General features: G+C 36.2%; 1 protein-coding gene across 5 annotated transcripts in view; it reads right to left on the minus strand.

Moving 5' to 3' along the window:
* Positions 1 to 16,383, minus strand: part of LOC150109624 (oxysterol-binding protein-related protein 6-like) — a 695,026-nt gene that overhangs the window by 228,069 nt on the left and 450,574 nt on the right. For all 5 annotated transcript variants that reach the window (XM_090409290.1, XM_090409281.1, XM_090409257.1 and 2 more), the window contains one exon: positions 14,350 to 14,472. In XM_090409290.1, coding sequence (XP_090265416.1) covers positions 14,350 to 14,472 — 123 coding nt within the window. The remainder of the gene's footprint in view (positions 1 to 14,349; positions 14,473 to 16,383) is intronic.

Consider the following 16,383-nt stretch of genomic DNA (forward strand, 5'->3'; position numbering starts at 1 on the left):
CATTTAAAAGAACTGAAGGAAAAACGGCCAAGATTGGCGCACAAAAAAGCGTGCTCATTGATCAAGACAACGCACCGTCCCACACATTGGCCATCACAATGGCAAAATTGCATGAATTGAGGTTCAAATTGTTTCCACATCCACTGCATTCTCCAGACTTGGTCCGTGTGACTTTGTTCCCCAAACTTAAAAATTTGGCTTGTTGAGAAAAAAGTTTCTTTGAACGAGGATGTCATCAAAGCCGTCAATGACTATTTTGCGCAATTTCACAAATCCTACTTTTGGGATAGGATGAAAAAATTGGAAACTTGCTTGACCAAATGTGTACACCTCAATGGAGACTATGTTGAGAAATAATGGTGATTTTTTTCAAAAAAATGTGTTTGACTTATTTTTTTTATCAAACTTTTCAAACACCCCTTGAATATTTCTGTAGGCCTAAATGCAACATCTTACACTTATTAATTTAAAACTGCAACCCCACTCGTTTGTTCAAAAAAGTCTATTCAACTCTTCCTGAATGGAATTAACATCAACAGTGCTATTCATAATTTCCAAACTTTGCATCATCAGCAAAGACCTGAAGATCCCCAGCAGTCAATCCACACAATCTATCATTCAGAAACAAGTTAAATAACAGAGGCCCAAGAACAGAACACTGGTTATCTTCCTTTTTTTTCTAAAAAAAAAAAAAAAAAAAAAAAAAACTGCTCCATCATACACAACTTACTGAAGAGAGCCGATCTCTGATCCATGGTAATCATATGGTAATCTATATGATTCAAACATACTTATGACTTTAACATAAAATGCAAATAAATTGCTAAAACAAGAGTAATTCTTTACAAATCCATGCTGACCATCATAAAGAATACGATCATCAAACCAATCTTGTATTCTCTTCCAATTTCTTTAGCACAACTGCAGTTATACAGACTAATTGGAAACTTCTGTCCTAGAGCAATGCTTGTGCCTACTTTAACAGACTTATTAACATCTAACCCAATTAACACCTGATACATCTCTGATTCTTTCACTTCCAATTCTAATACTTGCCTCCCTTCTACATATTACACAGCATGATTTATACTGATGAAGTGCTCATTCAATAATTCCATTATATCCTTTACAAAACTCTGCTATCATGACTAATCACCAATGTCAACTTGGCATGATTATTCTTCCTCTTGCTTGTCACATAACATAACAATTTCCTTGAATTAACTTTGGCCTGACCAGTCAATCTTCTCTCATGCTGCACCTTTTCTTTCTTTACCATTCACATCACCAATGTCAACTTGGCATGATTATTCTTCCTCTTGCTTGTCACATAACATAACAATTTCCTTGAATTAATTTTGGCCTGACCAGTCAATCTTCTCTCATGCTGCACCTTTTCTTTCTTTACCATTCACATCACCTTTCCTAGCTGCACTTTATACTCTTCATGGATCTATACCATTGACTGTCTTTACCTTCTCCATAACATTTTATTTTCCAACAGAACTTTCTTGATTTCTCTGTTCATCCATTTCACTCTTATTTACTACTACTCTACTTACTTGCTTTATTCTCACTGCTAACCTATCTACTTTATTTATTCAGTTATACATTGCTTGTGTCAGATACTGCCTTATGAATTCTCATGCACGGTCAACATATTTTCTGCACAGTCAACTACCATCACTATGCAATGCAGTGTTGGTAGCAGACTGCACAGCTTCCCATAATCATCCATCTTATAATTCCACATACATCATTTTTTTGAGCAGTAACCTTTCCTTGTTTCATCACTTTCCAAACAAGTACCATCAGTGTTAATACCTTATCAATATCCACAGCTTGTAAAGATATTACCAAATCTGATGCAATAACACCTTGAGTTGCTTCTGTCTGATGCTGCTTAAGATAGTTATCCCTCAGAAATTCAACAAACCCACTCTCCTTGTTTCCCCATATACTATTTTCTCCTTCTAATCTATATTCCTGTAATTAAAGTGAAGTGTATCCCTACAGTAGAAAAGTAACTTCACTAGGTTATTGTCTTCCACTATGATCAAGTGACCCTGCTTAGATATGTTTAGACCATTATTGTTGTGAATCTTTATTGTAATGAAAAGACTCTCTATCTAGACTTTAACTAAGTTTTCATCAGGCAGTAGTAGCTATATACTGGAAATAATTTTGAGATTACTTAATACAAGAAGGTAGAGGACATCTGTAGCAATATAATATGCTATTCATCCCAGTGGAAACATTTCAAACTTTCCACAAATCTGGGTATAGGTAAAATATGATAACAGTTTACTGTTATCATATTGTACTGAATATTTATAGTTTACTGAACGATTACTTCTGTCACATTAATTACTCAGGGATCTATAATCCCACATATCTAAATATGTCTAAGAAGTGCTCTCACTTTAACAGACAATTCTAACAGGCAATTCTTCAACAGACAATTACAGACATATGGAATTCTCTGTCTTGACAGAGAATTCCATATGTTTGGCAACTTCCCAGAATAAGCCTGCATAGTCACTCTCCCCCATTTGGAGGCAAGATGTCTACTTTGGTTATGGGTATATCTTCTGATGCTATTATCAGATAAAATAATCTCAAACCCTTTGTTTCCTCTATATACAGTTGCTAAGGGATGAGTAATTATCCTTTAGCAGCTGTATAAATTCCACTTCTTGCCATATCCCCTTTCTTCCCTCTAATCTATATCCATATAGTTAAAGTCTCCCGTAATGATTGTACAGCCTGTAGTTAATCTGCTGATACATAGTATCTACATCTTTCTGTGGACCCATAGTCTATAGCAGCACCCACAACATATTTTGTCCTATTGGCCTCTATCATATACCAGACAGCCTCAAATGAACCATTCTCTCCTCCAGACCTAAAATCCTTTTTAACTTCTAATTTTGTTGGTTGTAATTCTTCAGCAATCATCAACAACACTCCACCTACTCTTCTATTCCCTTTATCCTCCTTGAAAATACAATACCCTTTACATTCTATTCCTGTAATTATTATTTTCTGTCAATGTGGTCTCACTAATGCATATAATTTTTGGCAAAGTTGAGCTGACTGATGCCAAAAAGTCCTCTTATTGGCATCGGTCAGCTCGACTGCCCCTGTCATCCCTGTGTACCCACAATTACCATTGTGTAACATCATTACCAATCCATTTGAATTGGAAATCTGCGAAATTGCATTCAGCATTGTATTATCATTTCTGTAAACATGCTCATTTAACACAGGGGTGGCCAACCACATGCTTGATTGCATCCTCTTTAATAGCTCTAGTTTCCCTGGTTTTGCACCTTCAAATTCTCACTAAACAACACTTTCTCCAAAAAATGAGGTAGAAATTAAATGAGTATGCAACTTTAAAGCAAGAAATTCTTAACAAAAACATGACATGGAAGGAATATCTTTGTATACGGATGATATTAGTTATTAAAAGTATAAGGCCCAGGACAGAACAGTTATTGCTATTGTACAAAAAGCTAAGTGTGAGTATGAAATGAAACTGGCACTGCAAGCGAAAGGAAACCCAAAAGGAGTTTGTCATTATGTGGCAAGTAAAAGTAAAAGAATGAATATGAAAGAATGACTCTTCTGAATGTGGATGGTATGCAGGTGGCAGATGCAGAAGAGACTGTTCACCTAACAAGTGCCCATTTTCCTAAAAGCTATCAACATGGTATGCAACATCAAGTTCAATGCTTATGAACAATGTTATCTACAATGGATGAAGGAACTAATGTGTATGAGGAGGAGATACTAGAGTTGTTGCATTAAATGAATAAGAATTCAGCAGTAGGAGCTGATGGGATATCAGCACAGATGTTAAAGGTGTTCATGTGAACTGGCTTAACAGTATCTGTTAGGAATAGCAGATCAGGTTAGAAAGTAAATGGTGGTATATATCATTAATAATTATGCCTCAGATGTTGGGGATATGGATATGAAAGTGTTTTTTATTGGAAATATTGGTATTGTTTTGATATATTTTTATTCATTTTACGATTTTTTGTTGTATTTTTCATATTTTTTGTCATTTCTATAAGAGATCTATTTATAATTGTGGCAATGCTAATTTTTGTATGACTATCTTTCATGGTAGATTTGATTGAGGAAAGTTAAAAGAGTAGGGGCATGAAGCTGAGGTGAGAGACCTGTGCATAGAGTTCCAACACAGGAAGTGCACAAATGCCAGTCCAAGTATGGCCTTACACAGTGCTCCCTGAACACCACTATATTCCTGACAAGCATGACCTGGTCGAGTGAGCAGCAGCAGCAGGATTATTCCCAGGCTGATTGAGAAGCCTTCAACACATGCGCCACCATTGAGATGTTCAGTTCCACAAACCATCTGATGCCAGCCTGTGGGAAACTGCTGTATCCCCAATGGAGATACTGGCTCCAAAGCTCAATAATAACTGAGCTTATCTAGCAAAGCAAAAACCTGCACTACATGTGGGAAGAGAGAGGGGGGGGGAAACAGAAACCCTACTCTGGAGATGAAATATGGCAGTAATCACTTCACATCTCAAAAAAACAGGGTGGTGATACTACACCAGGTGATGAAAGACATCTATCATTTTGAGGTGTAGCTGATATTACTCCAAATAAGAAGATGTGGTTTTAAGGTGGGCAACCTATGATGTTTGGAATACATTCAGACAATGCTGCTGTTAAATAGTTCTTGACCAGTGCACAAGCATCAGTGATCTTCTTTCCACACACACTCTTCTCTCCATGCTCTAGCGCTAAGCTGTCATTTCCTAAGCTTTCCATAATGACCAGTTTTGCATTTCCACATAGCCTTTCCTTACAGAAATATTTATATGGTTGGCCACTGTCCAGGTGATCATCATCTCATGGTCATGCTCACCAAATGAAGAAAGATTCAACATCCCATTTACAATGACATCTTCTGATAAGATGGGAAATCCAAGATCATGTACCTTCCATTACATACTGCTTAAGAGATTTGTCCTTCAAAAAAAGTCTTCTTTCATAGAAATTCATTCTCTTCACCCCGATGCTATCTTTTTTTTTTTTGTTCTAATCTACATATTTTAAATATATATTAAAGGAAGAAAGGGGAGGATTAAAACCATCCTTAAGGATTTTAATTCTAGGTCAACTTGCCTATATACTTCTCTGACACCATGCCACATTCCCAAACCTATAGCAACACCCAACTAAATATCCACCATCCTATCCACCTCCACCCCACAACCACACTGCTTCAAAAAGATTGCAACTACATTCATCCTAGGTATAACTCCTCTGTATCATTAACAGCACTTCTCCCTTTGTTCTTACTTTTCCTATTGTCATGAAAAAACATCATGCCATTCATCTCCATTTCCATCAGGATACCATCCTCAACCATATCTCACTTATTCCAATGATTTTTGGGTGACCGAATTTGATCAATGCAATAATTTTGTCCCCTTTATTTTTAATATTATTAGTATTCATATAGGATGATTATAGATCCACTTGAGGATCTATAACCAATCCTACCTTTGTTACCTTTTAGATGTGACTCCTCCAACTCTGCTCTTAATTATTCCTCTTCATCATCACTCATTCATAATTTTCCCCAGATTCAAATGCTCCCATTGCAGACAGACAATCCATTCCTTTGTTGTTTGCCCACATATGCATTCATTACTATTTCCAGTATCCACCCTTTTCATACTCTCTCTCTCTCTCTCTCTCTCGCATTACTCACCTCTCTATTCACAAGCACTTCTTTAGTCTCTACTACCCAACTCTCCTGTTCTTCTGCATCACTTCTTACTTTCCAGCTCTCTTTTCACCTTGATTACTACTCTCTCTCTCTCTCTTCCAGCAACAGCCTATCCAGTTGAGACATACCAAATCCATTTAAATACAACAAAAATCAAACCATCACTCAAACTCATTCCAAACATTCACAAACTACACTCCTTTCTCCTCCTACATTCAGTGAACATACTATTTGTCATCCTTGCTTATCATCTGAACTCATTACTGTCATACCTACAATATACTGACTACTTTTTTCTACAACACTGTTATCCTTTAAATTCCTTAATAACCTCCTGATATCAATTTTCACATTTCCTTTGTGTCCAATTACCACTACCAATTCTCTTGCTTGCTTATTTGCAACTCATATCCAAGGCCCCAATCACCTTGCTCATTCTTCTTATGGAAAATGAACTCTTTCTTTGCTTAAATGCTGATTTTTACCTTCATGAGTTTTCCTAATATTCCTTGGAAATTTTCCTGTACTCAAAATGGCCTTCTGTTTTCCAACTGCACTCATACAGTAGGTAGAGATATCAAGGCACTTGATAACACTAATCAACTTGCAGAAATTGTTCAAATACTTATCAGAATACCAGATATAATCACTTTCTACCACCACTAGTATTTTCACAGACAATCACAAACATCTATGCTTATGATGGGATTCGAACCGGCAGCCTTTTGGCCAGAGAGCAGATATGCTTACCACTCGGCCAACCAGGCTGGCATGATATCCATGGCATACAACTGTTTTCGGCATAAAATTTTATTCAGTAAATTCTGCTCTCATTACAGAGTCTGTTTTCTGTAATTCACTAACAGGTTCCCAGCTTTCTCTCTTTGGTCTACATTGCTTATGATGGTAGATGGATCTTTATCCTCAAATTTTGCAAATAATGCTGGGGTGGCATAAGGATCCATTCTTTCCTACTCTCCCTTCTATATATCAATGACCTTCTGCAATTAACTGAAATCCAATTCACAGTTTTTTGTTGACAGTACACTGCATTACTCGTTCTTATTTCATGAACCCTGAACTACACAAATCAAAAAATTTAATTAGTATCACTTCTACAAGACTAACTTCAAATCTCTAATCCATTTTCAATTGGGTTATGATAACCACATTAAATGAATACTAGCAGAACTAAATCATGCAAAAAGGATCTTGAAAGAAAAAATCCTCGGTCATCTTGTCTTACTTCTGAAAACACTGAAATCTGTGGACAAGATGAGATGTTTTTTTTTGGGGGGACATTCTGACTTCCAGTCTTTCTTGATAAGAGTTATAAAGTTAAGAAAGAGGACTATGATAGCATATGATTTGATCAGGTTGTGTAGAAGAAATGGATGGTAGATACTTGAATACAATGTGAAGGCAAATTTACGTTAAGCAAATTTAATAATGATAAGAATGTCAGTGAGTATGGTTATATATATGGCAAAGGAGTATATATGTATGCTTTGCATTTGGACTGCATTGTGTGTATGTGTGTAGATAGTAAGAGAAAGTTGCCCAACTGGGCCAAGCAGACTGCCGATATAAGTAGATGAAAAGCCAGGACATAACCTATGTCTATACACAAATGCCAGGAACATTAGGAACAAAGGGGTTGAGTTTGTTGCCATTAGTGAAATATACTTCTCAAAGTCATATGTAGTAACTGGACTCGAGTATAAAGGCATAGTATTTTTAGGCAGGTCAGAAAAGACAGGAGAAGAGGAGATGTACTACTAATGATATCAGCTGATTTCAGTCCAGTAAGGACAGAAAAAACTCATGAAAAAAATAACAGTAATAATATTCCATATAGTAATGAGCTTGAGGCTATCTGGTGTTAAGTGGGGACTAACAGGAGAAAATATATAGTTAGTGTTGCTACAGGCCTGGTGGTACAGTTGCTACAGATAAAGAAATGCATCACACAGTTACTCTGATAGGCAATAAATGAATAATCATTGTGAGTAACTTAAATTATCTGATTATTGATTGGGTAACACAGAAAAAAGAATGAAGGAGAATTTATCAAGCTGTTGTGAGACAATCTTTTACGGATCATGTGAGAGAAGGAATTCAAGGTCAAAGAATGTTAGATTTGATAAACAGAATTAGAAGGGATCTCAGTTAAGGATGTGACTGTTTTTCCACCAGTCGGTGAAGTGATTATGCTATACTGAACCGAAAAATAGCTAACTATATAGATATTCCAATTGGACTATACGATGTTGATTATAATTAAATAATAATCTAATCTAATATAATATAATTAGACGATGCTGAACTACAAAACTGGATAATATTGACAAACTCAAAAGAATACTAGGTTCGGTCTCATGGTATCAGTTAATAAATTGGAAAGGCTATCCAATTCAGCATTCAGGTTGTCACAAGTTGGTGGCAAGACAGTCACATCTTTAATTGAGACTCCTTCTGATCATGTTGTTCTGACCCAAGAAGTAGCTAATTATATGGCTGTTCCATATACTTAGAATATGGTTACATACATGCTAAACTACAAAGCTAGAAAGCATGACAAATTCAGAATAATGTTATGCTCAGGCTCACATGGTATCAGTTACTGAATGGAAAGGATATCTGCATTGCACAGGGATTTTTGAAAAAATGCTTAAATGATGCAGTATCCAAATGTGTCCCTAGAGTTTCAAGAACAAATAAGGTGAGAGTGAAATGGATGTGCAACCTTATTAAGCAAAATGTCCATAAGAAGAGAATGATGAAGGAATATCATGAGAATAAGGATGAAAGGAGTTATGAAATATACAGAGTACAAGCCAGAAAAGTTACAAGTATTGTATAGAAAGCAAAGTCAGAGTATGAAAAGAAATTGGCTGCACACACACTAAAAAACACCACAACAGAATTTTATTATTATGCTGCAAGTAAAAGAATGAATGAATGTAGAAGAATAACTTTACCAAAGGTAGTTGGTATGCTTTTGTCAGAAGCAAACGCAATTGTTTAAATAGTGAGTGATGACTTTATGAGTTATTAACCAGGTGTGTGTAGCATGGTACACACAGGCACATTGGATGAAAAAATAGAGGTGCACGACAAGGTGATTCTGGATCTGTTGCATAACTTCAAAAAAAATCCAGTATAGGGACAGATGGGGCATCACATGTATGCTAAAGGAATGGTCAGCTGAACTGGTTATGCCCTTGACAAGTTTCTATAATTTGAATGTCAGCTCAGGAAAGATTCTACATGAATGGAAAGAATGTATAATAAATACTAAAAACAAGACAAGATGATAATCCTATTGCACAAAGATACTGCAAAAAAACTGATGGGTCTAACTACTGACTTATTGGTATTCCTGGAGAAGTGGGAAAGATGTTAGAGAAGATAGTAAGAACTTGCATACAGAAATGGGTTGACATAGAAGCTATACTTTTCAGGGAACATGGCTTTAATAAAGGGAGGTCATGTCTGAGCAATTTGCTTTTATTTTATAATAACGTTAAGCCTGAGCTGGATGAATGGAATGGAACATTATGATAATGTTGGACTTTGGTGAGGCATTGGATAGGATACCACATGAAAGGCTTCTGCATAAACTGCAGAATATGGAACTGGAATAAACTTCTGACTTGGATAAGTGAGTGGCTGATGGATGCATATTATTATTATTATTATTATTACGGGTATCTCCATGGAGTCAGTAGACTCATCACGGGAGACCCAAACTAGCAAAACAATATTCGTCATATCTCTTCTTGAATTCATTTACAGACGAAGAGCTCACAACTAAGTCAGGCAATGAATTCCACTCATTCACCACCCTCCAGGCAAAAAACCTTGTTCTGACACCTTTGTTAACCACACTCTTCTTTAATTTCCAGAGATGACCTCTTGTTCTTCCATCACTATCACACAGCTGAAACATTTCCCCTGCATCAATCCTATAAAAACCTTTTAGTAATTTGAATGTTTCTATCATATCCCCTCTTCTTCACCTATCAACCAATCTCTGCAATCCACAAGCTCTCAATCTATCAATGTAGGGAGTATTTTTTATATCACTCACCAACTTGGTCACTCTTCTCTGAACCCTCTCCACAGCCTCCTGATCTCCAAGGAATCCAGGTGACCAGACCTGAGCACAGTAATCCAAATGTGGAAGTATCAATGCTTTATAAAGGGGAATAATAACCTCTTTATCTCTGGATGTCAGTGTGTTCCTCAACAACCAAGTAATCCTATGTGCAATCTTGGACACCTTAGCAATGTGTCCTCTGAACTTCATCTCCCTATCTACCAATACCCCTAAGTCCCTAGCCTCATCAATCTCTTGGAGTACCTTTCCATCGATGTAGTACACAGCTGGTAATCTTTTAATCCCAAAATGCATGACTTTACACTTTTCCACATTGAACTGACATCCATTTTCTTTTGCCCATTTTACCAGCTTATTTAAATCCTCCTGCAAACTTTCAACATCAGCTTGATTTTTTATTGCACTACACAACTTTGCATCATCAGCAAACAACTGAATATCTCCCTTTAAGCCGTTTCCTATATCATTTATATACAAATTAAACAACATTGGCCCAAGCACAGAGCCCTGAGGTACACCACTGGTCACCTGCCTCATTCTGGACTCGGCTCCTCCATACACCACCTTATGGTATCTCTCCCTGAGCCATTCTCCTATCCATATCACCAATTTAATATCCATTCCCATCTGCTCCAATTTGCGTAACAGTGTTCTATGGGGTATCCTGTCAAAAGCCTTAGCAAAATCCAGAAGTACCACTGTGTAGCCAGTTCCTTTGTCCAACTTGGATGTTATTCTATTATGAATAGTTAATAGATTGCTAAGGCAGGATCTACCTTTAACAAAACCATGTTGGCCTCTATAGAGTATCATATCCTGATCCACCCATTCTTGAATTTTGTCTTTAACCAACTTTTCCAATACTTTTACCACTACTCCTGAGATGGTGATTGGTCTGTAATTCAATACCGCAGTTTTAGAGCCACCCTTATGCAAAGGAACCACTTTGCCTAACTTCCACTCCCTAGGGACCATACCAGAGTTCAAACTTAAATTAAATATCCAGGTAAGAGGGGTTGACAATTCATTTGCACATTCACGCAACACCCGAGCTGATATTCCATCTAAGCCTACCGCAGTGTTTGCATTTAAGTTTTGCAATATATTTAATACCTCTGATTGGAAAGAGGTATATGAGAGGAGGGATAAGCACATGAATATACCAGATTTAAGGTGACCAGTGGTGTACCCCAGACGTGTCCTTAGACCACTGTTGTTCAATTGTTTTGCTGATGATGATGATGCAAAGATAGGCAGAGCAATCAGAGATGTTAAGAGCCTCCATTGCTAAGTCGGTGTAGATGAGCACTTTGGTCAGAAAGACCTAGGTTCGATTCTTGTCCATGACATGAAGAACCTTTATCTGGTCTCTTTTGACTAAAGGTGAGTTAGTTGGTCTCATACAGAGGTAGATAGTTTTTTCACCCGGAAACTCAGGTTTTTCGTCCCTCAGAATAGGCAAATCGGCCCATGAATACACACAGATCTACAGTCATAAAATACATACTTAATCCCTCACTAGTAGGGCTCAACCAGTCCTAAGGGACTGTGGAGGAACGGGAGGGAACCCATATGAATAAATAAACTGTTACAACATGTACAGGGCAATATGAATAGGCTGGAAGTGTGGCAAATAATAATGACAGTCAATTTAGTGTTAGTAAGCATGCAAGTAACTTTAAAATTTTATTAGTTATGCACTTTGGCATAATGAGGTTTCCAATGTCATATCATACTGGTAGGATTGTGCTTGGAGAAACTGATGAGGCTAGGGATGTTCGAGTTATGGTAGAGAGGAAATCAAAGTTCAAAGTCATATAAAAAAAATTGCAAATGCAACTCAAAGGGCAGCTGTGATGATGAAATTATCAGTAACATGTAAGTATAAGGAAGTCATTTTGCTTCTTTACAAGGTCTCAACAAGGCCGCAACTGGACTACTGAGGGCAGATTTGGTACCCTGAGTTCTGAAAGGATAAAAAAAAAAAGCTGTGGTAAAAGTGCAAAGAAAAGGGTTAAAGATGATTTGGGGATTATGAAAATAGATTGGGAGAATATGGACTGCAGACACTGGTAGAAAAACAAGAGAAAGATGGTGACAGGATATAAGTTGATACTTGACCAAAATGACTTGTTTTCTGTTTTTTCTATTCAGGAATACTAAATCTTGCATCTATTTAAGCTAATAAATACATTACAACAAACTGGAAGCTATGCACTTATTGGAAAGCAGAAACTCATAACTTAATTTCTGACAAAACACTGAAATCCTACTTTAAAATTATATTAGTTTAAATGTACATGTGATTTATTCACAAAGTTCAGTCATCACAAGTGACATATTCTTAAAGTGGAGTGGAACATTGCTTGACTAAATTCACCAGACATGATCTTGCTTGATTTAGTAGATGTGTGTGTGTGTGTGTGTGTGTGTCTGTGTGTGAATGGGTTAAAAAAAAGGACTGGGGTTCAAGAAGAGTAATGTACAGGCTCGACAATGCACAGATGATAAAGGCATTGACTGCATAGAAAAATCATACTATAGAGGTAAGTAATAGGTAACAATCAGGCCTTGTATTATGAACTGTTCATTGAGAGAAGGGAAAGCCATATAGAATTCAAACGACTTCAATTATCTGTCATCTTTATAAACAAAATTTTCTATTTTACATATCTTTATCAATATGCAAATAGTTCATCCTGTAGAATGTTGATAAAAATTCAGATGGGAAAAGTTTTTTTTATACTTAAAGATTTTTTTTCCAGATATTCTTCAAATATATTTTATCATGGACTTACATATGCAAGTCAACAAATTTTATTCCATTAGTTACAGTAATTTGTGCGCCATTTAAAAAATATGAAGAACATAATGCATATTTTTTTTTTTTGTAAATTAATTAATTTACAAAAATTAATTAATTTACAAAGCTAATATTTAAGCTTTGTAAATTATGGGTTCATATTGCTGAAATTTGATCCCAGATGCTTGAATTTTGAATTGGCATCATTTCTATTTTCATTATATTATAACTAAGTAGAGCCTCCATAGCTCAGTCAGTATAGATGACAGATGATTTGGATGGGAATCGACCCTTTTGGTCAGAAAGACCTGGGTTCGATTCCCGTCCAAATGTGAGGAACCTTTATCTGATTCTTTCTCAACTAAAGGTGAGTTAGCCAGTCTCATACGAAGGTAGAGAGTTTTTTCACTCAGAAACTCGGGTTTTTCGTCCCCCAGAACAGGCAAACTGGCACTGAACACACACACACTTCTACGGTCATAAAAATTGCCCCCTCCCCCTCAATGCTAGACTCTGCAATAAGTCAGTTGAGGTTTCCTGCAGTTGCACATAGTGGACCCTGCACCAAGCAGGATAGAAGAGCTGTAAAGAGGAAGATTATATTATAACTAATTCAAACCAGCTGCAGTTCCTGGATTTTAACCTTTTTTTTGAGCCCCCTCCCCCCTTTATATTTAATTTTGGATTTTTCCCTTTTTTCTTTGATCTGATTCATGGTTTTATATGCACTTCAAAATAATATTTATTGTCCATGATAACTTTTATATCACAGCTTAATTTTTGATATTAAGAAATACTTATGATGCACCATTTATTCAAAGCAAGATTTATTGCTGACATAAAATCTTGTACAATGCCTTAAAATATATCTTCAAGTTTGGTCATGATTTTCTGATATCTTCAGAGTCAACGTGTTCTTTGCTTCCAAATAGTCAAATTGAATTTTTATTCTTGAGGTATGTTTTTTATTTTTCATTTTATTATTATTTTCTTCTAAATAGTCAAAATGCATTTTTATTCTTGACATATATTTAACAAAATATACTAGTTTTCTAGATTTCTTTCAATACACATATTTTATTTCAATTTTGTTATTCCTGCAGCATTTAATTTTATACCACCCCCCTAGAATCTTATCTGAAGGTTGTATATTGTTCATAAACATGTCATTTGTTTTGTGACAAATTTTAATTAAATTTCATAAAACCTGTCAACCATAAGGTGATACTCATTTGCTTGTTATCAAAACTGATTTTGTCTAGTACAGTACCAATTTCATATATAGTGATTTAAAATTAGTTCACTTACAAGGACACAACAACTGTCAGCATACACACATATATATGTATATACTTTTTTTTTTTTTTTACAGAACAAGATAACAGAAATTCACAATATTAAAATCCATGCTCCTAATTATCTTGGCTTTGTGAAAGGTTGGTTTTGCTTTAGTTTTAGTTTTGTTTCACTATCAATAAAGATCACATGAATACTATTCTATACTAATATTCTACACAGGGCATACAATCTAATAACTAAGAGGAACTATAGGCAGCTGATGAAGTAGAAGGTATAGTAGTCCACAGGCAGGACAGATGGCATTAAGACACAGGATAAGAAATTATATCTGACTTTTTAACTTACAGTGTTCTCATCTCCATTATCCCCAGCTGGAGTACCAGGAGCAGCAGGTGGAGCACAAGTAACATCAGAAAGTGTATGAATCTGATGAAGCTTGAGGCACAAGTCTCTGTTCTGTTGAAGAGCCTATCAAATGAAAAGTTTCCAATTCCTATATTTAAAAAATAATATTATGGAGAGACATTTCACAAATATACATTAAAAGAAATGTGCATTAAAATGGCAAAGGTCTTTAATACCTCAAATAGTGTACTTTTTGTTCATTATAATATATACTCAGTTGTAAAACATGAGGACTATTCTGTCAAGATGGGATATATGTGGAATTACAAGGCAGGTGATTATGGTATGATTAGGAGGAAGCTTAAATTTGTGCCATGGCATAAAGATCTATAAAGGAAGGATGTTCACTGTGCATGGGGGGAGGGGGGGGAACTATGAACATCCTTCTGGAGAAAACAATATCATATTGTAGACCCAAGGTCAGGAGGGTAAATCAGCTAGAAGTTAGAATGGATGAATAATATCATTAATTAAGCAAAAGCTGCAAAAAAGATGTTATGGGGGGAATATAAGTAGAAAGGTGAAAATGAAACTTATGAACAGTACAAGGGTCAGGCAAGAAAGGTGATCAGTATTGTAAGGAAGGCAAACTCAAGACTACAAGAAGAAAGTAGCCAAGAAGACCAAAGGTAATCCCAAAGGGTTCTTTCGTTACATGGAAAGTAAGAGGAAGAATGACTATTGAAGATAACCATAATGAGTGATGATGGTCACGAGGTGACAGAAGCAGATAAAATAGTTGAGTTACAGAGTGCTCACTTTGCAAAAGTAAATCATCCAAGTGAGGTTACTGCTGTAACATACATGTCAGACACTGATGTGGGAACAGAGGTGGATGAACTGGAGGTTCTAAGGATATTGCAGAATCTCAATGTAAATACAGCTGTGGGATTAGATGGGATATCAGCTTGGGTTTTGTGAGAATGTTCAATGTAACTGCCAATGATTCTGACTAAGCTATTTAATTTAAGTCTCAGCTCTGGTAGAGTTCCAAGGGAGTGGAAAGGGGGCAAAATAATTCCCTTGCATAAGGGAGGTTCTAAGACTACAATAGCAAATTATAGACCAATCAGCATCTCAGGCATGGTGGAAAAAGGATTGGAAAAATTGGTCAAGAAGAGATTCAAGAATGGCTGGATAAAAATATGATACTGTATGAGGGATCAACATGCCTTTGTGGAGGGTCAGTCATGCCTTAGTAATTTACTAACTTTTTACAACAGAGTAACAGCTGGGAAGGATAAAGGAAATGGCTACACGATGATTCTGCTGAATTTTGTAAAGGCATTTGACAGAACACCACATGGAACTCTGTTACACAAATTACAGCAAATGGGGATGAATATGACACTGGTTATGTGGATAAGAGGGTGGCTGCTGGTAAGATATCAAAAAAGTGGTATGTGGAGGGCAGAATCAAGGCAAAAAAACAGGTGACTTGTGGTGTGCCCAAAGTTCAGTGCTGGAATTACTACTGTTTAGTTTGCACATAAAAGATATAGGAAATAACCTGAAAGAAAATATTCAGTTTGCTTATGATACAAAATCAGATAGAGTAATAGTGAATCAAGGCAATGTGAAGAGCTGGCAGGATGATTTAAATAGGCTGTCAGTATGGGCAAAAGATAATGGACATCAGTTTAATGTGAGGAAATGTGAAGTTATGCATTTTGGAATAAATAGATTACAAGCTATATACCACATTGATGGAACTGTACTTCATCTATTTCCAGGAAATAGATGAAGCTAGAAATTTCTGAGTAGTGATAGATAGAGAGTTTAGAGGACATATTGCTAATCTTAATGGCTACCTTAGTAATCTTACTGAAGAACATACTAAAAGAAGAGATAAGAAATTTGCTATTCCTCTTTATAAGGCCTTGATATGTCCACATCTGGATTACTGTGCTCAGGTCTGGTCTCCTGGGTTTCTTCAAGATGAGGAAGTGGTGGAGAAGATTCAGAGGCAAGCAA

The sequence above is a fragment of the Typopeltis vanoorti genome, chromosome 2 (genome assembly GCF_054136105.1).
Source record: "Typopeltis vanoorti isolate ZY-2024b chromosome 2, IOZ_Tvanoo_1.0, whole genome shotgun sequence".
NCBI classification, from domain to species: Eukaryota; Metazoa; Arthropoda; class Arachnida; order Uropygi; family Thelyphonidae; genus Typopeltis; species Typopeltis vanoorti.